Raw genomic sequence first — 23,099 nt, 5'->3', positions numbered from 1 at the left:
CTGTTTAAAATCTGGCAGCTGTTAATCCATACTTAAAACACAATAAAATAGAAGAAAAATATTCCACTTACCAACAAGGAGCCAAACAACATTGGAATTGTGTTCTGTAAGAAAATCTTCTAATTGAGTGATACTAGGGACAATACTCTCATTCTTCCTTTGATCCATTACTAAAGTTTTTCCAGAACAACATCTAAAGGCCTACAAGATTTCAAAGGTTAAATTTAGAATCAGAGATTTATAAAATTGCAACAGAAATCATTAAGGGGAAAAAAGGGTGAATTTAATAAATGAAGTTGATTAAATCACCTTTCTGTTTCCTTCAATGATGAGAATGCAAAAATACAACAAAAATGCCCACATTTCTACTAAAATGTAAGAGAATGGATCATACTTGTAATGTCCTGATTTCACCATTTTAAATGTAAGCACTAACTAAGGTTCAATTACTATACTCCGGCTCAAAATAAGAGGAATGTGATTATTCTTTTTTTTTTTTTTTTTTTGAGAAGGAGTTTTGCTGTTGTTGCCCAGGCTGGAGTGCAATGGCGTGATCTCGGCTCAGGCAACCTCCGCCTCCCAGGTTCAAGCAATTCTCCTGCCTCAGCCTACCTAGTAGCTGGGATTACAGGCATGCGTCACCACAGCTGGCTAATTTTGTATTTTTAGTAGAGACGGGGTTTCTCTATGTTGGTCAGGCTGGTCTTGAACTCCTGACATCAGGTGATCTGCCTGCCTCGGCCTCCCAAAGTGCTGGGATTACATGCGTGAGCCACCGCGCCCGGCATGATTATTCTTTAATCAAAAACATCTCAACAATCAGAAGTACTAGCCATCTACATCAAACAAATTCATCCAGACTTGTCCCAAAGCCACCACTTAATATTATCATATTTGTATATTAAGTTAGATAAATCCCTCTTACCCTCCATCACCTCTATGTATTCTCCATTATCCCATGGGGAAACAATCTTCCTAGTTCAGATTCACTCTAGGTAGTCTGAACAGTAAAGAGACCTCCTGCTATCAGATACTTAAGATAAAGAAAAATTCACTGTAGAACTGTGACCCAACTTCTGACAAATATTTGTATGCATACACATGTGTGCATATACATATGTATGTATATAGATACGTGTGTATATGTATATACACACACACAGTAGGATGAATATGAATATTGAGATGTACCAACAATAAGAAAAAAGGAACAAAGTTCATATTTTATGATCCAAGAAACAAGAAAATATTCCTTCATAATACCGTAGTAACATATGACTAACCCAACCTACCAATAACAAAATTATCTCATAATAAACCAGAAAGAGCAAAAAAAAAGCTAGACTTAATCACAAAGAGACCTACACAGTTAATACTACTTTAATATTAAACAACAGAGGAGATTTTTACAGATAACTACAAAAACAGCAAATTTTTTCTGCAGTAAAGAATACGGAAAGATAACTTTCTAACTGAAATTTGGTACATCTGACTTAACTTTCTAAACCTGTTTTCTGTTTATTCACCACAACTCTTATCTTTGGACATCACAAAACAAGTTTAAAAATTGGATGAGGCCAAGAACCTATAATCCCAGTGCTTTGGGAGGCAAAGGTAGGAAGAACTCTTGAGACCAGAAGTTGGAATCCAGCCTGGGCAACATAGTGAGACCCCATCTCTGCCAAAAAAATAAAAATAAAAAAATAGCCAGGCATGGTGGTACCTGTAGTCCTAGCTACTCAGGGCACGGGGGCAGGAGGATTGCTTGAGCCTAGGAATTCAAGGTTACAGTGAGCTATGATCATGCTACTGCACTCCAGCCCAGTTGAGAGAGAGAGACCCCTTCTAAAATAAATAAATAAATAAAAATTGAATGAGATAACATTGCCAGACACAATCTACAACACATTATGTTTCATATTTCTACACTGTTGAAATCTTATAATTCAAATTAAACATCTCTTAATTAATAATAATCTCTTAAGAAAATAATACAGAGCTCAATAACAGAAGGTTTATTATTAACAGTGATATGAAAACCTAAAGGCAAGAGCTAGAGAAGATTAAGAAAATGTTTTCAGTTTACAATAATCCTTTTTTTCTACAGTGTAGAAACTGAGTAAAAAATGTTCTCGTATTTTTCAAAGCTTTGAAAAATCCCTGTCAGCACCTTAAAATTTGAGGGCTAACTTTATAACATGAGCTTTCTCTTTCTTCCCTCTTAAGTTTTTTTTTTAACTTTGAAAAGGAAGCAAATACTTTGAAAAAAACTATCTTAAAAAATCTAAAACCAAATATTCACATATTACATAATGGTTTACATATCATAAAATAACATATGTATCTATTTCATACTTATTTTTACCATTCTACAGATTGCTAGCCAGCACATCACTAAGGAGGAAAAGACTCTGGAAATTTCATGAGAGATGTGTCCCAGCATTCAGGTCTCCACATAAAAAGGAAATCTGTTTCTAATCAAATTCAAGGGGAAAGGATCTATCCACCAAAAAGACCTCACCTAAAATAATCATGACCCACCACTGTAACAAACCATAGTCAAAAAGAATGTGGAAAGAGGTTGTTTAGGCTGTAAAGACAGAAACCCTACAGTATCAAACAAGTTTCAATCAATATTTCCCAAATATTAGATTAATGCAAAGCCTTTAAGAGAAATCAACAGATAAAGGCTCAATATTTAAAAGAACATATTTTGAGCAAGTACAGAAATAAAGGCTAAGATTTAATAAAGCCCCTAAAGTAAGAAGTAGATATTCTGGTATAAATAAAGTAAGGCAACACTAGACACAGAATCCAAACAAAAATGTTGTTGTATGCTCAGCCACATGAAGTAGTATATCGCCAATTCCTTAATAGTGAGAGACTGGAGACTGTTATGGTAATCTATTGCAAAATTTTCATGGAGCAAACGGTGGAACAAAATACAAACTGGTTGTTTCCTCTTCCTCTACCCTTCCTGAACAGTTCAATCTAAAAGTTGCAAGGTGAAGCAGAGTAAAGCATGCATCTGCACATGGGGAAGAGAGAAACAGAAGTCTCAGCAGCCTAGAGCTGGATGTCAGAGCCTGATATGAATAAATTAAGTATCCAATGGCATGATGGACAGGCTTGTGGAGTAGTGGCAGCAACTAAGGGTGTCAAAACCAGAGTGAGATGAGGAGCATACACTTGTAGGGCAGAAGTCAGGCATAGGATGCTGGAGCCTGAGTGGAAGGAGAAGAACATCCATGGCCAGTAGGGGCAGAAGGCGGCACAGGAGAAGCACCCAGCTTAAGGTTTCAGAGGCTGAGAGGAGTGAGAGCCTGAGCACAGAGAAAAGAGCATCTACTCAGGAAGGCTGCCTGGCATAGGATGTCAGAGCCCAAGAGAAAGGTCCCAGACCCAAAAGAGCTAAGTAGGGTTTCCATGCAGGAGAACAAGCTGAAAAGTATGTTGCGGCAGAAGTAGGATAAGGAGGACACACCTGGGTGATGAAGTAAATAAATATATTAAGGATAATGGGAGCCATTATTACAATGTCTCACTGTTCGAGATATATAAAGGAAGAAAATTCGAATGAAACCTAAAATGGTAGATAAGAACTGGAGCTATGGTTTTCAATATAAATGGATATAGAAATAAATACAGCTGTAAATGTATTTATGTACTGTATATGTGCATGCATATGTTCACTAACAGGTCCTGAGAGCAACAACACCTCAATAAAAAGGAACAGAAAACTTTGCTTCTAAAAGCCATTTTCTACTAAGAGGAAACAGGGCCCCTTGCAAAAGTGGCTGATTCCACAACAAAGGGACAGAAAATAAAGATAAGCCTTGTTTTCCAGAAAGGAAAGAAGTACCCAAAGAATGATACGAACATGTCAAAAGGACACAGAAGCCAGCTTAAAGAGGCTCCCACTGGAAAAACCTGGGACAGACTAAACATAAAAATAAATGATAGAGAGCCAAATCATGAGTGAACTCCCATTCACAATTGCTTCAAAGAGAATAAAATACCTAGGAATCCAACTTACAAGGGATGTGAAGGACCTCTTCAAGGAGAACTACAAACCACTGCTCAATGAAATAAAAGAGGATACAAACAAATGGAAGAACATTCCATGCTCATGGGTAGGAAGAATCAGTATTGTGTGCCATCCCCATCAAGCTACCAATGACTTTCTTCATAGAATTGGAAAAAATTACTTTAAAGTTCATACAGAACCAAAAAAGAGCCTGCATTGCCAAGTCAATCCTAACCCAAAAGAACAAAGCTGGAGGCATCACGCTACCTGACTTCAAACTATACTACAAGGCTATAGTAACCAAAACAGCACAGTACTGGTACCAAAACAGAGATATAGACCAATGGAACAGAACAGAGCCCTCAGAAATAATGCCGCATATCTACAACTATCAGATCTCTGACAAACCTGACAAAAACAAGAAATGGGGAAAGGACTCCCTATTTAATAAATGGTGCTGGGAAAACTTGCTAGCCATATGTAGAAAGCTGAAACTGGATCCCTTCCTTACACCTTATACAAAAATTAAGTCAAGATGGATTAAAGACTTAAATGTTAGACCTAAAACCATAAAAACCCTAGAAGAAAACCTAGGCAATACCATTCAGGACATAGGCATGGGCAACGACTTCATGTCTAAAATAGCAAAAGCAATGGCAACAAAAGCCAAAATTGACAAATGGGATCTAATTAAACTAAAGAACTTCTGCACGGTAAAAGAAACTACCATCAGAGTGAACAGGCAACCTACAGAATGGGAGAAAATTTTTGCAATCTACTCATCTGACAAAGGGCTAATATCCAGAATCTACAATGAACTCAAACAAATTTACAAGAAAAAAACAAACAACCCCATCAAAAAGTGGGTGAATGATATGAACAGACACTTCTCAAAAGAAGACATTTATGCAGCCAAAAGACACATGAAAAAATGCTCATCATCACTGGCCATCAGAGAAATGCAAATCAAAACCACAATGAGATACCATCTCACACCAGTTAGAATGGTGATCATTAAAAAGTCAGGAAACAACAGGTGCTAGAGAGGCTGTGGAGAAATAGGAACACTTTTACACTGTTGGTGGGACTGTAAACTAGTTCAACCATTGTGGAAGTCAGTGTGGCGATTCCTCAAGGATCTAGAACTAGAAATACCATTTGACCCAGCCATCCCATTACTGGGTATATACCCAAAGGATTATAAAACATGCTGCTATAAAGACACATGCACACATATGTTTATTGCGGCACTATTCACAATAGCAAAGACTTGGAACCAACCCAAATGTCCAACAACGATAGACTGGATTAAGAAAATGTGGCACATATACACCATGGAATACTATGCAGCCACAAAAAAAGGATGAGTTCATGTTCTTTGTAGGGACACGGATGAAGCTGGAAACCATCATTCTCAGCAAACTATCGCAAGGACAAAAAACCAAACACCGCATGTTCTCACTGGTAAGTGGGAATTGAACAGTGAGAACACATGGATACATGAAGGGGAACATCACACACCGGGGCCTGTCATGGGGTGGCGGGGAGAGGGGAGGGATAGCATTAGGAGATACACCTAATGTTAAATGACGAGTAAATGGGTGCAGCACACCAGCATGGCACATGTATACATATGTAACTAACCTGCACGTTATGCACATGTACCCTAAAACTTAAAAGTATAATTAAAAAAAAAAAATGTGACAACATAGGTGCAACTACACTAGAAGAAACTATTAAGTAGTCTGAGGCTTGCACCTACTTACAGCGCATAGGTTTGTATTTAAATGAAGACAATATTCAAATTCATGCTATAAATACCTTCTTCTATATTGGCATTTTGGAATATGGTCTAAATAATTATATTCTTATATATCACCATGAATGTGATAATGTAAAATGCAGAGATATGGGTGTATTTCATTAGCAACTCAAACACAAGAAGCAGCTTTACATTTCTAGGAAAAGTTTTGTATTAACATTTGATTAAATACTTTATATTTTAATGCAAAAATAAATAAATGATAGTAATAGATTACCACCCATTTAATAAAACAGGTATCTGAGTCCATACCAATATAATCAAATTTTGATGGCTAACAAAATTCTATATAGTCACATCAAAATAACTCTTTCCCTGCCCCCCAAAAAATAATTATTAATGACAAATGGAAAAAGAGGAACTTTGAGAAAGGCAAGTTAAGTGATCAATGTAAATACCAGCAGCAATAGGATAAGTCAAAACTGTGAGCCTCTTAATAGAAGCACACAGTCTCACTTCTGTGATATTCCTGCCAAAGATGCATATAGCTTGAATCTAATCTAATCCGTGGAAGGAGATTCTGGGGGAAGGAGAAGCAGCAACAAAACTAGACTTTCACTTTTATTCTGGGCACTCACGTACTGTTTGTTTTACAACTGGTGTGTAATATTTCCATAATTTAAAAAGAAAAAGACAAAGTGATGGCTGGAGGACAGGATGCTGTAGTTGGGAAAATGGCTTTTTTTGCCTAAGCACACATTTCTTGGCCTCTCCTTATAACCATGGCCAAGGTACAGGTGTCTCCCAATCCCAAAATTCTAACCTAGTCAACTGTAACTCTATAATCACAACTTTATTTCTATGGTTCTTAAATATTTGTATTTTGTAATTAACATGCAGATACTCACTAAGCAATATCAAACTCAGAGGCCTTCACATAAACTCAGAAATATCAGTTAATACCTTAGCAAGAATTATTTGATATGATAGCCTTGAGTGTAAAATGGAAAGAGGAATGCCTACAATGTTCTAGAATTGCAGGGAGGGGTGGAGACAGCTACAAATAAGGAAGTAGATACACAACACTAAAACAAAAGAGATTAGGGGAAAGGAGAAGGAGAAAGCAGTTATTATGGAACAACAGTAGAAGCAAAAGATGCTGCTTCAGACTATATTGTTCCAGAAGCAGATCACTATATGGATTAAAAGCATAGACTCTATACTATGCTTCACCTGGGTTCAAATGTCAGTTCTGAAATTATAGCTGTGTGATTGTGGGCAAAATACCTAACCTCTCTGTACTCTGTTTCCTCATGTGTAAAGTGAGGACACTAATAGTACCTATCTCATAAAGTTATAGTGTGTAAATTGATAAGTTGATGTAAAGCATTTAGAACTTCTGGCACATCATAGATACTGAATTGTATAAATGTTTGCTATTGGCAGCCAATGCTATTGGTGTCTTGCCCATATACTGTTGGCACTCACCTCTACACAGGAAACCTGCTCATTATGAACACCTGTGATACCCTGCTGAGGGCTGCTTTCTGACTGCAAGGATACACTCAACTTGCACTCCAGGGACAAGTGAGAAACGCCAGAGGGTTAATGTCAATTATGGCTAGGAAGTTGGTGGATTTAACACTCAAATTGTCCTTGCTCTTGGTTTGGGATAACTCCAAGGGTAGTTTATTTGATGTCTTCAGAGTCCCCAATGTGAGTGAACTCCAGGTGCCCACAGTGGTAACTGCCAGAATAATGCCCTTTATTCACTTCTATTCCTTTCTTTTCTTCCTTCCCCACTCCTACCAGTGTTTCCTATGATTATTTCCCAATAAACTATATTCCCTTGAATCTTTATCCCAGGTTTGTTTCTGGGGAAACCCAAAACAAAGCACTGTGTTTTTATTATTTATAACTAGGCCTATCAAATCTAAGGACAATTTTCTTTACAAGAAACATGACTGTGTGCTTTAGAAGAGACCATGAAACCATATGATTGAAAGCACACGATATTTAATACATAAGACTTTTAAAATCTCAATCCAGAGCATACATATGTGCAGGAACTAGCTTTTGCTAGAAAGAAGAACATTTCCTTTATCAGAACAGGAACAACAGAGGAAAGAATGAACCCAAATGCAAGGAGATTCTGTAGAGAAAAGAATGACAGACTCTGATTGCTTTCATATATTTTTAAAGTATGAGTCAAGTTCATATTTATTTTAAAACATTTTTACTTCATCCTTTTTCTTCTTATTACTCCCAGTTTTGTTGTTGTTGTTGTTGTTGTTACAATCCCATTACCTTCTACTGTCCCTTTTCCTCTTCTATTTTTCTTAACATTTAATTTGTGTTAATAACAGCTAGCAGAAGGATGACCCTAGGGTGATAGCTGAAAGGAATTATGGATGAGAGGACTTTCGTCACCACAGCTTGACCCAAATCCCCCAACTCCACTCCATCTTAGCAAGATTTGATTAACTCAAAGAAGAAGAGTTGGAAAGAACTGGTTGATAACAATTTTCCCAATTCCCGTCTGTGAACCTGCCCACAGGTCCTCAAGAAAGCTCAGTGCACTGGTTAATCCCCTTCCAGGGCTTCATGGCTCCTCTAAAACAAATATCCCATAAGTTGAACAGAACTGTGTGAAATAAGGTTTTCCTTTATCAGGCTTAAGCTGGAATATGTCCATATAACATTACTTATCACTTGAGAAGACCTAGCTGTGAAGAGCCACAGCTTACCCTGGCACTGTCATGGGAAAGTATATTTGATTTTGATTATTTGGAGCAACATAGAAAGTACAATATAACCTTTTCTATATGTTTTTGCTTATCCATTCAATAAATATTTATTGGGCTTAAAAATTCTACCATGCAGCTCAGAAATTCTGAGTATTAAGTGTAAGAGTTGGAATATTCATAATCTTTAGTAGAATGTCTAACAATATAGAAAATGCTAAATAAATGCTGCTTGGATGACTACCTGTCTCTTAGTACTTATCACACTGTATTGTAATTATCGGTTTAGAAATGTATCTCCCCCACTAATGACTGCTCCTTAAGGATGAGCTTGCCCTACTCATTTGTGTATCCAATATCCAACAAAGTTCCTGGCATTGAGCAGTCTCTCAAGAAATATTTACTTAATAAATGAATGAAATAAATGCATCATTATAAAAAAATACATCATTATGAGCTATTGTCAAAGATAGGCAAGTATTTCCAATGTATTCAGGGCCAAAGACACTCCTAAATGATCTTTTTTACCCTTAAGAAAATTTGGTTCTCTGGTTGGGTGTTGTGGCTCACGCCTGTAATCTCAGCATTTTGGGAGGCTGAAGTGGGCGATCACTTGAGCCCAGGAGACCAGCCTGGGTAACATGGGGAAACGCCGTCTCTACAAAAAAATACAAAAATTAGCTGGGTGTGGTGGCAAGCACCTGTAGTTCCATCTACTGGAGAGGCTGAAATGGGAAAGACACTTAAGCCTGGGAAGTCAAGGCTACAGTGAGCTGTGACTGCACCACTGCATACCAGCCTGAGTGACAGAGCAAGACCCTGTCTCAAAAAAAAAAAGAAAAGAAAAGAAAAAATGGCTCTCATTTGCTAGAGCTAAGAAGAGATCTCATTACAGTATTTCTCACCCACCCCCTACAACCGGCCTGCCAAAAAAAAGTAAAGAAACAGAACATTCAATATTTTAACAACCCAATTCCAAATAGAACAAAAATGAAAAAAAAAAAAAGTAATCATACCCAAATCCCTCATGCAACAATGAAATCACAATCTTTGGACCTAAGCCATCCACAAATCTTCACACCATTATATTAAAGTCTTCTGGATTTCATCACAGTTCTTTAAGGGCTGGAAAATAAATCAACTTTAGAGCTCTCCTTTGAACTCCACCAACATACACTCTCTTCATCACCAAGTAAGATTAAGTACCTGTTAGCACATAGCACCATTACTGTATACTAGAAATTCTGTGAATTATGTACTCTGTACAATCACATTTCTACATTGCTTTCTACATTTAGTGATCAATATTAAATGTTGCAGACCAAATGCTTAACTTGAAAACCTTTAACTGGTCTCTGCACATATGTAACAAATTATCTTCAGATAATTTGCGTAGGGTTACCAATTCTAAAGACATTTATCTCCTCCTTAACAATTAAAACACCAAGTAATTGATCCAAATATCTCAGTAAATACCAAAACAAAAGATCCGCCTGAATAGATTGTTTATCTTTGCCATGGCCTAAGGAGATCCCAAAACAGAAGTAAAATACAAATCAGATCATACAACATTTTTATTCAAAATAAAGTTTCAAGGAGTGTTTAATTCATGTAAACTGTTTGAAAAGTGACAAAAATGGTCTAAGGACTAACCAAGCCTCAGGCAGATGGCCTGGAACAAATGACTTTGTGAAGTTCCTTCCAATTCTATGATGCTATACAGATAAAGTATACAAAATACGTGTCTACTGAAATTGAATATCTCACTTAAAATAATTATGTAAACTTTATACATTTAAGATAGTATTGGAATGTATAAAAAGGTTGACATTACCCATTACATATACAGTGATTTGTAGGGCCCTCTCTGCTTAAAAATTGCTCCCATCATGACACAACAAGGCCTAAAATTACACCACCCATTTATTTAAATAGAACGCTAACCAATATTTTTAAGAATGCAAAGATATCTTAATGGGATTTCAATAATACCTACCATTCATGATTACCATGTGGTATTAGTGTAAATTGATTCATTCGAGTGCTTTTCTCATTCATAAGCAGGACCTATGAATATCACAAAAAGCCTAAGATTCCTGAAGATGTGGAAAATCTTCAAAAGGAGATGGGCAACAAATGCAAACTTAGCCTCCTTAACAATTCTGGCCAGGGCCAGCATCTTTGTGCACATAAATCAAAATTATATAATGTCCTATTCTGTTTATTCAAGCGGACAAAATAAACAATTATCCTCTTAGGTAAAACAGATTAGGTATAATCCTTGCTACCTAGGAAGGGTCTCTCCAGGTCCTTTTCAGTCCCAGGATTCTATACACAACAAACACAATTTCACCTGTTAACTAGTTCTAAAGCCCAACAGAATTATGTGGTATAATAACATTCAATCAGAAATAATAGAAATTGTCTGGTATCTTAGAAATAGAGTAGCCTTTAAAACCAGATTTGAAATGGAAAGCCGGCTTCATCCCTTTTATACTTCTGTTAGCTGTGAGCAAGCCTCTGAATCTCTTTGCGCCTGTTTCCAAATAGTAGGATGGCCATCTCTTCCTTGAAGAGATGCTGAAGGCCTGAAGGCATTAAAAACATAAAGCAAACATAAAACTCACAGCACAGCACTTGACAAAAAACATTATAGCTGTAGTAGCTAAGCTACTTTTATTAATATTCTTAAAGAAAAAATCAATTCAACAAAAAAGTGAAAGCTAAAAAACAATAAAGTCCGTGGCAGTAAACAACGACTAAAATGTATTTCATTTCTTACAATAAGTAAAATAAAAACGTTATTATTTTTTTTTTTTTTTGAGACAGAGTCTTGCTCTGTCGCCCAGGCTGGAGTGCAGTGGCACAATCTGGCTCACTGCAACCTCCACCTCCCGGGTCCAGGTGATTCTCTTGCCTCAGCCTCCCGAGTAGCTGGGACCACAGGCGCCCGCCACCACGCCCAGTTAATTTTTTGTATTTTTAATAGAGACAGGGTTTCACCATGTTAGCCAGGATGGTCTCGATCTCCTGACCTCGTGATCCACCTGCCTCGGCCTCCCAAAGTGCTGGGATTACAGGCCTGAGCCACCCACCACGCCCAGCCAAAAACCATACTTAATAACAGAATTATATTTATAACCAAAAGAAATTAGTTGCCACAAATAACAATCAAGAAAGTACCATATGAATAACATAGTTCCACAAGTACTAGTGAACATGATTCTTAGAAGAAAATCAACTACCAGGCAAAAGAAATATTCAGGTATGGCGACTGATGATCCAAACACTATATAAATCAGCAGACGAAACAAACATAATTTTTAATATCATAATCTATGCTACAAAAATGGTTCTTCATGTTTATATATGGAAGAACTCTGAACATCTAAGAAGTCATATCATCCAACCAAAAATGCTGTATTTTACCAAACGTCACCTCCATAGCCAGAAATTTATGCTGGTTCACCTAAATACTTACCAAAATAATTTTTTCAAAAACTTTTTTTTTTTTTTGAGATGGAGTCTCGCTGTGTTGCCCAGGCTGGAGTGCAGTGGCGCAATCTCAGCTCACTGCAAGCCCCTCCTCCTGGGTTCACGCCATTCTCCTGCCTCAGCCTCCCGAGTAGCTGGGACTACAGGTGCCCACCACCACGCCCGGCTAATTTTGTTTTCATATTTTTAGTAGAGATGCGGTTTCACCGTGTTAGCCAGGATGGTCTCAAACTCCTGACCTTGTAATCCACCCACCTCAGCCTCCCAAAGTGCTAGGATTACAGGCGTGAGCCACTGTGCTCAGCCTCAAAAACTTAAAAAGCTGTAGAAAACATAGCAACTAAGAGGGTAGAGAGAGCTAACTACAATCTCTCCAAATCTAGAAGAAATCGTGACTTTTAAATATTATCTACTTTTAATGGTAATACTTTAGTGGTAATTACTACCTTCAGCATACTCCTTAAAGTGGTGAGCAATACAAAGAGACAAATAGAAACTACCACGAATGAAAGGGTTAGTCCTCATACTATAATTAGTTATAGGGCTTCATTTATGCTTTTTTCATATTGGCTGACAAACATATTCTATAAGTTTCTTTTAATCAACAATTCAATTTCTCACTTCCATTTGTATTTAAAATACTCTAAAACACTAAATAACACTAAAATGTTAGCATCAACAAAGTAAAATTCTAAAGGTTTTTTTGAAATAAAACTATTTCTTTTTTTCTATGTAGCATTTAGGCTTTTCTCATATCTTCCAGTCTTAAGCCACTTGGATCAGGAACCCTCACCTGATATACAGTCAAACTACCCACCCAAAAAAACAGGGACTTGGGAGACAGGGAGGGGGAAAATGGTCACATGTATTTACCAACACTCTCATCATATCAAGTTCAAAGAAAATATTTTTTTAATTGGAGTGTTGCTAGGGAGAGAGCCAAATGGATCCACATAATAGCCAATTCATGTGAACCAAGAATATTACTATAACTGAAATCGAACTTTTATGTGACTATGACAAAAAAAGCTGTTGGTCTCCATCCAGCAGCTAAACTAGTGAGCCATCATGGAATTAAACCCTCCAGCCCCAGTTGAGCCCCTAGATCAGGGGTCCCCAACCCCCAGGCCGCAGACTGGTACTGGTCTGTGGCCTGTTAGGAACTAGGCCACACAGCAGGAGGTGAGTGAGGATTACCACCTGAGCTCTGCCTCCTGTCAGATCAGCAGGTGGCATTATTCTCATAGGAGCACAAACCCAATTGTGAACTGCACCTGCGAGGGATTTAGGTTGTGCACTCCTTAAGAGAATCTAATGCCTGATGATCTGAGGTGGAACAGTTTCACCCTGAAACCATCCCCCCACCAACCCCACCCCTGTCAGGTGCATGGAAAAATTGTCTTCTACGAAACTGGTCCCTAGTGCCAAAAAGGTTGAGGACCACTACCCTAGATAACTAAAGTCCCAACCTACATCTTTGCTGCATCCTCCTCAAAGACCCTGAGCCAGAAGCACCCAGTTTAGTCATTCCCAAATTTTTGATCCACAGAAATTGAGATAAAAAACATTTATCGGCTTAAACCCCTAAGTTCTGGGATAATTTGTTATTTAGCCATAGATACTAATACAAAGTATGAGAAGGGTAATTTTGCAAGAGATCTTCAAGGTATCTCTAACTTGATGATTCATATATGTCATCTTAAGCTAAACCACCTCACTCTCCTCCTCCTCCCTACTAAAAGATCAGGAGTCAGCAATGACACACCAAGAAGGCTACTGATTACAAGAGTGAACCATTTCCTCTTTCTACCATAAGTCAGAGTCTCCTGCATAAACTTTGTAGAGTAGCCCTTTATCCTGCCTCCTACAAATTTATCTGTATACATCATCATCATCATCTCCTTCCTTCCTGTCTCAGTAGAAGTCTATCTAAAGTACCCTTGACCTGAGCCCTTGTATTACATCCTTTCCAGTTTGTTCAGTGACTTTGCTTCACCAATTATTTTGCCTCATTCCTTTATCTTCAGATTTTCTTACTGATGACTCTTTACCTTCAGCAAATAAACATGTGCTTATATCCCTTATACCTTAAAAACCTTATCTCAAACTCATAGCTTTAGCTATATCCTTCTCTATTCCATTTACAACTAAACTTTCTGAAATAGTAAATGACATTAGCTATTTCAACATCCATGTCTCTTACCCAGTGTGAATTAGCTTCACTTGTAAAACTGCTCTTGCTCAGGTCATCAACGATTTCTTAAGTGATACGTCCAATGGATACTTTAGTTGTCCTCATCCTATTTGATGTCTATAGATGTCTAATACTCATTCCTTTTCTCTAAACTCGGTTCTTCCACTGACTTTTGTGACCCTCTTGCCCAGTCTTACTTCCCTGCCCACTCCTTTGAGGTGTATTTTTCTTTAACCTCACCCTTAAATGCTGTTGTTCTCCATCCTCATTTCTCTCTATTTTCACTCTACATTTTCCCCTGAGTGATCTCATCCATTGCCATTGCTTTTAACTGTCATCTTTAAATTGTGACTCCAAAATTTACATCTCAAGCTGGGTATTCTGCTTAACTCAGATCCATATGTACAACTGACTAACGACATTTCTTAGAAGTCACAGATGCCTCAGATTTAATGGACCAAACTGAACTCATCTCCTCCAATCATGTTCCCTATCTACTGCTCTTCCTACACTTCCTACCTCAGTAAATGGCCCCAGAATCTACTCAGTTTCCCAAGCCAGAGAATTCATTCTAAGCATCTCAAAAGTATTTATTAAACATTAACATATGCATAAAGATGATGGTGGCCAGAAATTACCCTGACTTCATTTTCCCTCAAGCCCACTAAATCCTATCCATCTACCTTCTTTACATCTATTAAATCCATCTCCATTTCTTAATTCCAATATGCACTGCAGTTCTCATTTCCCACCTGGATAATTATAATAGCCTCTAACTGATCACCAGTCTTCAAAGCTCACCTCCCTCCAATTCATCACCTAAACAGTTCCCTATCTGACCATGTATCTTCTATACAAGTTCCTCAAAATTTTCTCAAATTAAAAAATTAATTTTGCTAAGCTCCCATAAAAATTTAAAATTCTTAAATTTTAAATTTTATCTTTAATATGAAATACAGTATGCTAAAATTAAGTCTACAAAAATCCTCGTTTCACCAGGTGCAGTGGCTCACACCTGTAATCCCACCACTTAGGGAAGCCGAGGCGGGTGGATCACTTGAGGTCAGGAGTTCGAGACCAGCCTGGCCAACACGGTGAAACTCTGTCTCTACCAAAAATACAAAAATTGGCCAGGCGTGGTGGCACATGCCTGTAATCCCAGCTACTCGGGAGCTTGAAGCATGAGAATTACTTGAACCCAGGAGACAGACGTTGCAGTGAGAAGAGATTGCGCCACTGCACTCCAGCATGGGAGGCAGAGTGAAATTGTGTCTCCAAAAAAAAAAAAAAAATCCTAGCTTCCCACTGTACATTAATGCAGCATTCATAGAGAATCCTGCTTTACCAACTAAAATAATATAAAATTTTTTATTATAAATTCTTACTATATGAGTAATGCTCACTTTCTAGTCTTTTACATAAACCAAAAACATATTTGCTTATTAAATAAAGAAAACATATTAATTCACAAAAAATGTTACCTTCTAAGAGAAAATGCACTACTGTAGTGTTCTCCAGGGCCATGAAGACCATTACTCTATTACCAGAAGCCTGGATGTCTGACATATGATACTCAATACCTAGTTATGAAATGAATTACACTGCTTCTTAATCACCTTTGATCATGTCTTCCATTATTCTCTGTAGAATTCATAAAAAATAGACTTGAGTTCAGCCATACGCAATATTCTATGAAAAACAAACCAAAAGTCAACGACTTTTCTTCATTTTCTCAATTTCTTTTTTTTTTTTTTTGAGATGGAGTCTTGTTCTGTTGCCCAGGCTGGAGTGCAGTGGCGCGATCTCAGCTCACTGCAAGCTCTGCCTCCCAGGTTCACGCCATTCTCCTGCCTCAGCCTCCCGAGTAGCTGGGACTACAGGCACCTGCCACCACGCCCGCTAATTTTTTGTATTTTTAGTAGAGACGGGGTTTCACCGTGTTAGCCAGGATGGTCTCACTCCTGACCTCGTGATCCGCCAGCCTCGGCCTCCCAAAGTGCCGGGATTACAGGCGTGAGCCACCGCGCCCGGCCATTTTCTCAATTTCTTCTTAAAACACTTTAAAAACATAGGTAGATTAAAGAGCAAGCAAAAGAGAGAACAGAATTTTGACACCTATTAAGCAAAGGATTTCCCTGCTCTCTCCTGCCAATGCACGCCTGCTAAGCACATGACTTAATTTGTCAATCAGGTATCAATAGCTCAAAAGTCAAGTACAATGATTAACAGGTTACATTACATATCACCACCACCCCACCCCCATTCTCTAGCAATACAGGCAGATTAAACCACAACTGAAGCAGAAGTCAGAAGACCCAGCTACTTGGGAGGCTGAGGCAGGAGAATGGCGTGAACCCGGGAGGCGGAGCTTGCAGTGAGCCGAGATCTCATCACTGCACTCCAGCCTGGGCAACAGAGCGAGACTCCGCCTCAAAAAAAAAAAAAAAAAAAAAAAAAAAAAAAGTCTTTAACCGAAAATTTGACCTTTTTAAAACTTAGCCAAAAATACTTACCCAAGTTTTTTTTCCAGAGTTTGCAACGTTCTGTTTTTCCTACTCCTTTTCTTCAGATAGCCTTTCTGCAGTGTTTCATCTTAACAAACCTGAAAAGAATGGCATTTTAACCAATTATACAAGGTATTCTGGCTTTACGAGCAGCATAACCATTTCTGATTACATGATTTCATTACTTAATCATGCACAAACAGGAGGAAACTCTTTTAGTCCAATATTACGTTTCCTTGTGTAAAGTTTCCAAACAAGAAATACTCCTAAGTATAAAATAAGTCTACAACTTCCAAACTAAAGTCTTCCAAAGACTCCAAAACCACTGTACTTAAGAGCATGAGTTTGGTAATCAAAGGTCCTAGAGATCAAATCCTATGTTTAAAACATAACTCAAAATACGACACTGAAAAAGTTTCTCTCAAACTGTTGGGTCCTTGCTGGCAAGAACAGTGCCATAATGTCCTTCCTGGCATACTTTTTATCAAATGAAAATCTTGCAAAATCACAGGGTGCTTGGGAGTTGGTATGGCATACTGACTAAGGGACTGCAAACGAGTCAGATTACCTGGTTTCAGTCACAGCTCTGACTTTGAACATGTTACTTTGTAGGTCTATTCTGTTCTTTCATCTAGAAAATGGGAATAGTAGACTTTACATTATAGGATTGTTGTGATGATTAAATGTGATAATATATGCACATAATTATATGTACCACTCAATAGTTACAAAGTATTCTGGTTATTCATCTATTTTTATACTTTGTATATTTAACTTGGAATAAAACAACTTCATTGCTATGCACAGGGTGAAAGCAGAAACCACTAAACCAGTTGAAACTTACAGGCGCTTAGACAGTTATAAAGCCCATGATTTCCTTAAAGAGGAAATTCACATGAACTTTTACCTTTAACAAACGTCAACACTAAGGCCAACAGGAAGGTAAAAAAAACGACAACAACTAATACTCTCCGGAAGGAAAATCAACTTCTCTTCACCTTCCTTTGACCAATAGGAAATTCTGCTGAAACGTAGTCTTCTAGAGTGCAGTGCAGCAAGAACCAATTCAGAATACAAAATACATCAATCCTGGAGAAGAAAGCGGGGGTTGTTCCAAGGCTTCCCCGCCCTCGCTCAACCGACCCCATATTAAGCAGCATGGGGTCTACTACAAACAACCCAGTGCAGCTGGCAAGGCTGAAGTCCGAGCCTGCGGGTGCACGGTCCTTCCCGCCGAGTCCACGCATCAGCAAGTGGAGCGCCTTACCATCACCCGCAGGAACCGCTCCTGTATCAAAGTCCCCAGCCATCCCACTGCCATGGCCCTTCCAGACTTTGCCACTGACCTCCAACCCCCGGTCTATAGGTGCCAGGGCTGCAGGTAAGCATGGCAAAGGAATATGAAAGAGTCGCCGCCGCAAGCAGCCACTACTAAGCCAAAGCTCTCAGACTCCGACCAGGTTGAGTTCCAGAGACACTGGAAAAAGGGGCTGACGACCTCAACCCCGTCTGGCCCGGCCCATCCCTTCACCTGGGCGAGTGCCGAGGCAGCCCGAAATCCCTCTGGCCTCTCTCCGGGGAACGCCGAGGGCCTTGGGCGGCGGCAGGGGCGGCGGCGGCAGCAGCACCGAGCCGGACGCAGCCTGCGAAGCTCTGCCGGTGCCCACACCCTTTAGCCCCGCCGCCCGGGGCCGCCGCCCAGGTCCAGACCCTGGCCGCAGCCACCAATACCCAAGGGGGCGGAAGAGGAGGGGAGGGGTCCAAACCGAGGCCAGGCGGCACTGCGCCTGCGTCAGGCAGTAGCGTCACACGCCAGCGTCCCCGGCGCCTCAAGGTACGCCACTCAAGCCCTGCCCAGGAATCCGGCGGCGTCCCGCCCTTTTTCCTCCTCCCTGGGCTGCAGACGGATCCAGAACCGTGAATCTGAAAATCACTTTGCTACCCTAACAACCCAAAGGAAAAGTTAGTGCCTTCCTGATACCAGGAGACAGATAAGCCCACTTAGGAGAAGGAGGCTAACGAAAAAGGAGCATCGGATGGGTGTATGACGTGAAATGAGTCCTTACGAAATAGAGATGCTTTTATGACATGATCAATAAGAGAGCTCGATTGTGTGAAATGCTGCCACCCTGAATCTCTCAACTAAGTCTATTATTATGCTGATGATATTAATGAAAAGTAATTTGCTGCTCCTCTTTTTAAAGAGAAAGGCTTTTAATATTATTTAGCGGGTGAACCAAGGCAAACGACTTCTTGGAATTAGAGGAATGTCGCAGATATTTATTTATCTGCGCACCTGTTATGTACAATCAGGGAGAGAAAAGTGGAAAACACTAGTATACTAGCAATAGTAAACAGTGTTTAGCAGGGCTTATTGACTAATCCTCCCAAAATCCTGTGAGGCTATTCTCATCCCCATTTATCTCCATTTCACAAATTGAAAAACTAAGACACTGAGAGGTTAAATAACTTGCTAGAGAACCAGGGTTTGGACCCAAGAAATGTGGCTCCAAAGTATTACTGTATACTGCCTCTGAAGTTCTAAATGTCTAAATCTCTAGTTCTGACTTCCTTCCGGAGCTGAGGTACTTATTACAACCTTAATATTTCCACATGGCTGTTCCACTCTCACCTCAAAAGGAACAGATATGAAACCAAATTTAAGATAATGCCAGAAAACACATGAGGTACAACAATTAACTGTTATTGCATATAAGGAAATAGAGGCCCAGACAGAAGTGGTTTATGGAAGAACCGGATGAAAACCAAAAGGAGAAAAGCATGCACTGTCTTAGTTACTTCCTTCTGCTACCTGGACACTGGTACTGGCCTTATGTAAATTAACTCTTTAGAGTTTATTTCTGCCCCTCTACAAAGAAATTAATTTCAATTGTCTTTTTCAACATCTGGAAGATTTCTAGTCATTCTTAATCTTTTTTTTCTAATAAGGGAACCACCAAAAGGATTCAAATTTGCTACAGCCAAACTTCGGATTTTGCCCACGAAGGACATTGTGCAAGTACAAGTTCTCTGGACTAGAAATTACCTAGAGATGGTTCAAGTTCCCCAAATCAAAAACTAAACTGAAACTAAGTTGCACTGTAGCAGAGGGGAGAGGAGAGAAGGAAGTTCACTATAGTCTTTCTGTAACCCTGTGAGGGGACTGGGGGAATCTGGAAGTTTCTGCCTCTACTTCCTTTCCATCCCTATGATCAAGAGTCACCCTGTAACTACAGCTATGCATTGGGTGACATTGTGTAAATGAATTATTTATTTTAGAAGCCTCTATTCTAAAGGCCTTTAGTCTTGTGAAAATCATTATGCTCTTTGACATTTCATATGGCTCACTAAATTTGCATGGCAAGGCTTACTGCCTTCTCCAGTCTCCCACCTATTTTTCATTTTTCTCTAGCATGCCGTTAAAGTAAGGATGCCAAAGAAACTGCCTCCATTGAATCCAAGAAGAATTTCTCTAATGATGAAAGCCTTCAAATGATTTTTTATATGTTACTTTTTATTTGAAATAATTATAGATTCACAGGAAGTTGCAAAGATAGTACAGAGTGGTCTCATGTACCCTTCACCCACTTTCCCCCATAGTTACATCTTGTATAATTATAGTACAGTAAGAAAACCAGGAATCTGACATTAGTACAATGTCTGTATGTAGCTCTATTTCATTTTATCGTGTGTAATTCCATGTGACTATCACTACAAACAATACAGACCTCTTTTATCACCACAAAGATCTCCCTCTTACTACCCCTTTATAGATGCACCCCCCCCCATATAACAACCCTAACTCTTGGCAACCAGTAATCTGTCTTCCATCTTTGTAATTTTATCATTTTGAGGATGTTATATAAATGAAAGTGTACAGTGTGTAACCTTTAGGAACAGGCTTTTTTCACTCTACATAATTCACTTGAACTCTATCCAAACTGTCATCTATATCGATAGTGTGATCTTTTGATTGCGGAGCAGTATTCCAATATATGGGTGTTCCACAGTCTAATCATTCACCCATTGAGGAACATTTTGTTGTTTTCAGTTTGAGGCTATTACAAATAAAGCTACTATAAACAATTGTGTACAGGTTTGTTTGTGTGGTCTAGTGATTTTTTAAAAAGGAAAAGAACACAGGAAATTTTGGCCACTAAAAAGCACTGTTTTTTAAACTTCTATTTTAAGTTCAAGGGTGCATGTGCAGGTTTGTTACATAGGTAAACTTGTGGTGTCATGAGGGTTTGTTGTACAGAACATTTCATCACCCAGGTATTAAGCCTAGTACTCATTAGTTAGTTTTCTTGATCCTCTCCCTCATCCACCTTCACCCTCCCATAGCTGCCAGTGTGTGTTTTTCCCTTCCGTTTGTCCATGAGTTCTCTTCGTTTAGTTCCCACTTATAAGTGAGAACATGCGGTGTTTGGTTTTCTGTTCCTGCATTAGTTTGCTAAGGATAACGCCCTCCAGCTCTATCCATGTCCCTGCAAAGGACGTGATCTCATTCTTTTTATGGCTGTATAGTATTACATGGTATATATGTACCACATTTTCTTTATCCAGTCTATCATTAATGGGTGTTTAGGTAGATTCCATGTCTTTGCTATTGTGAATAATGCTGTAAATGAAGATACGTATGCATGTGTCTTTATAATAGAATGATTTATATTCCTTTGGGTATATACCCAGTAATGGGATTGCTGGGTCGAATGGCACTTCTGTCTCTAGGTCTTTGAGGAATTGCCACACTGTCTTCCACAATAGTTGGACTAATTTACACTCCCACCAACAGTGTATAAATGTTCCTTTTTCTCTGCAACCTCACCAGCACCTGTTATTTTTTTTTTTTGACATTTTAGTAATAGCCATTTTGAGTGATGTGATTTTGATTTGCATTTGTGGTTTTGATTTGCATTTCTCTAGTGATCAATGATGTTGAGTTTTCTCATATCATTGTTGGCCGCATGTATTTCTTCTTTTGAGAAGTGTCTGTTCATGTCCTTTGCCCACTTGCTAATGGAGTTGTTTGTTTTTTTCTTGTAAGTTTAAGTTCTTTATAAATGCTGGATATTAGACCTTTGTCACATGCGTGGTTTACAAAAATTTTCTCCCATTCTATAGGTTGTCTGTTTACTCTGTTGATAGTTTCATTTGCTCTGCACAAGCTCTTTAGTTTAATTAGCTCCCAATTGTCAACTTTTGCTTTCGTTGCAATTGCTTTTGGCATCTTTGTCATGAAATCTTTGCCCGTACCTGTTTCCTGAATGGTATTGGTTTGGTTTTCTTCCAAGATTTTTATAGTTTTAGGTTTTACATTTAAGTCTTTAATCCATCTTGAGTTAATTTTTGTGTATGGTGTAAGCAAAGGGACCAGCTTCAATCTTCTGTATATAGCTAGCCAGTTCTCCCAGCACCATTTATTGAATAGGGAATCCTTTCCCTGTAGAACACTATGTTTTTAAGGTGTGCCCAAGGTGAAAAGGTGAAGTTTATCTATTTGAGCTCTCTCTTTTCCCCCTTGGTCCTCTTATTTTCCATTCAGAGGTTTACATACAAAGGTCAGCTTCTGAGTCAGATTAAATGAGGCTCTCATGGCCTCTCTGAAGTTATCCTCCATACCTCTTTCTGCCCCTATAAATTCCCCCCCTTTTTTTTTTTTTTTTTTGAGACGAAGTCTCGCTCTTGTACCCTAGGCTGGAGCACAATGGTGCGATCTCAGCTCACTGCAACCTCTGCCTCCAGGGTTCAAGCGATTCTCCTGCCTCAGCCTCCTGAGTAGCTGGGATTACAGGTGGCTGCCACCACACCCGACTATTTTTTTTTTTTTTTTTTTTTTGTATTTTTAGTAGAGACGGGGTTTCACCATGTTGGCCAGGCTGGTCTCAAACTCCTGACCTCAAGTGATCCGCCTGCCTCGGCCTCCCAAAGTGCTGGGATTACAGGCATAAGTCACCATGCCCAGCCTAAATTTCACTTTTATATAAAGCCCTAAAAATAAATCAATGAAGACAAAAATCTTCAAGTTTAAAGAGATCGAATGTAATAAATTTCTAACTGTATAATTTCAGACACAATAAAAGGATTATTTAGAGATAAAATAGATTGTTTTCAAAATACAAAGGTAGCCACCAAGTTAGCCAAGATTTAGCTGCTTTCTATTTACATTGCTATTTTCACCATGAAAATGTTCTATACTAGAGTAAAATAAAATGTGTTTCGAACATGCAGTAAACAAAAACAGTAACCATTTATTAAACATATATGACATTTTGTAATGTATGCATATATTACTGATTCTAAAGTAAAATAACATAGTTTGATGACATTAACTATCTTTTTCTTTAGCTCTCCCTTCAATTTATACTTTCTC

General features: G+C 38.7%; 1 protein-coding gene across 26 annotated transcripts in view; it reads right to left on the bottom strand.

Moving 5' to 3' along the window:
* Positions 1-20,800, bottom strand: part of BLTP1 (bridge-like lipid transfer protein family member 1) — a 215,674-nt gene extending 194,874 nt beyond the window's left edge. For 12 of the 26 annotated variants that reach the window (XM_054484950.2, XM_063664079.1, XM_063664100.1 and 9 more), the window contains exons 1-3: positions 18,258-20,800; positions 16,736-16,824; positions 72-201 (exon numbers count right to left, since the gene is read on the bottom strand). In XM_054484950.2, coding sequence (XP_054340925.1) covers positions 72-168 — 97 coding nt within the window. In that variant the 5' untranslated portion in view covers positions 169-201; positions 16,736-16,824; positions 18,258-20,800. Of the gene's footprint in view, positions 1-71; positions 202-1,723; positions 1,846-9,549; positions 11,122-15,838; positions 15,912-16,735; positions 16,825-17,294; positions 17,358-18,072 lie in introns of all 26 variants that reach the window. The other 14 variants (XM_063664081.1, XM_063664095.1, XM_063664080.1 and 11 more) reach the window with 12 other exon arrangements.
* Between the last annotated feature and the right edge of the window lie 2,299 nt (positions 20,801-23,099).

Source organism: Pongo pygmaeus, chromosome 3 (assembly GCF_028885625.2).
Source record: "Pongo pygmaeus isolate AG05252 chromosome 3, NHGRI_mPonPyg2-v2.0_pri, whole genome shotgun sequence".
NCBI classification, from domain to species: domain Eukaryota; kingdom Metazoa; phylum Chordata; class Mammalia; order Primates; family Hominidae; genus Pongo; species Pongo pygmaeus.
This window is presented reverse-complemented; position numbering and strand designations above follow the sequence as displayed.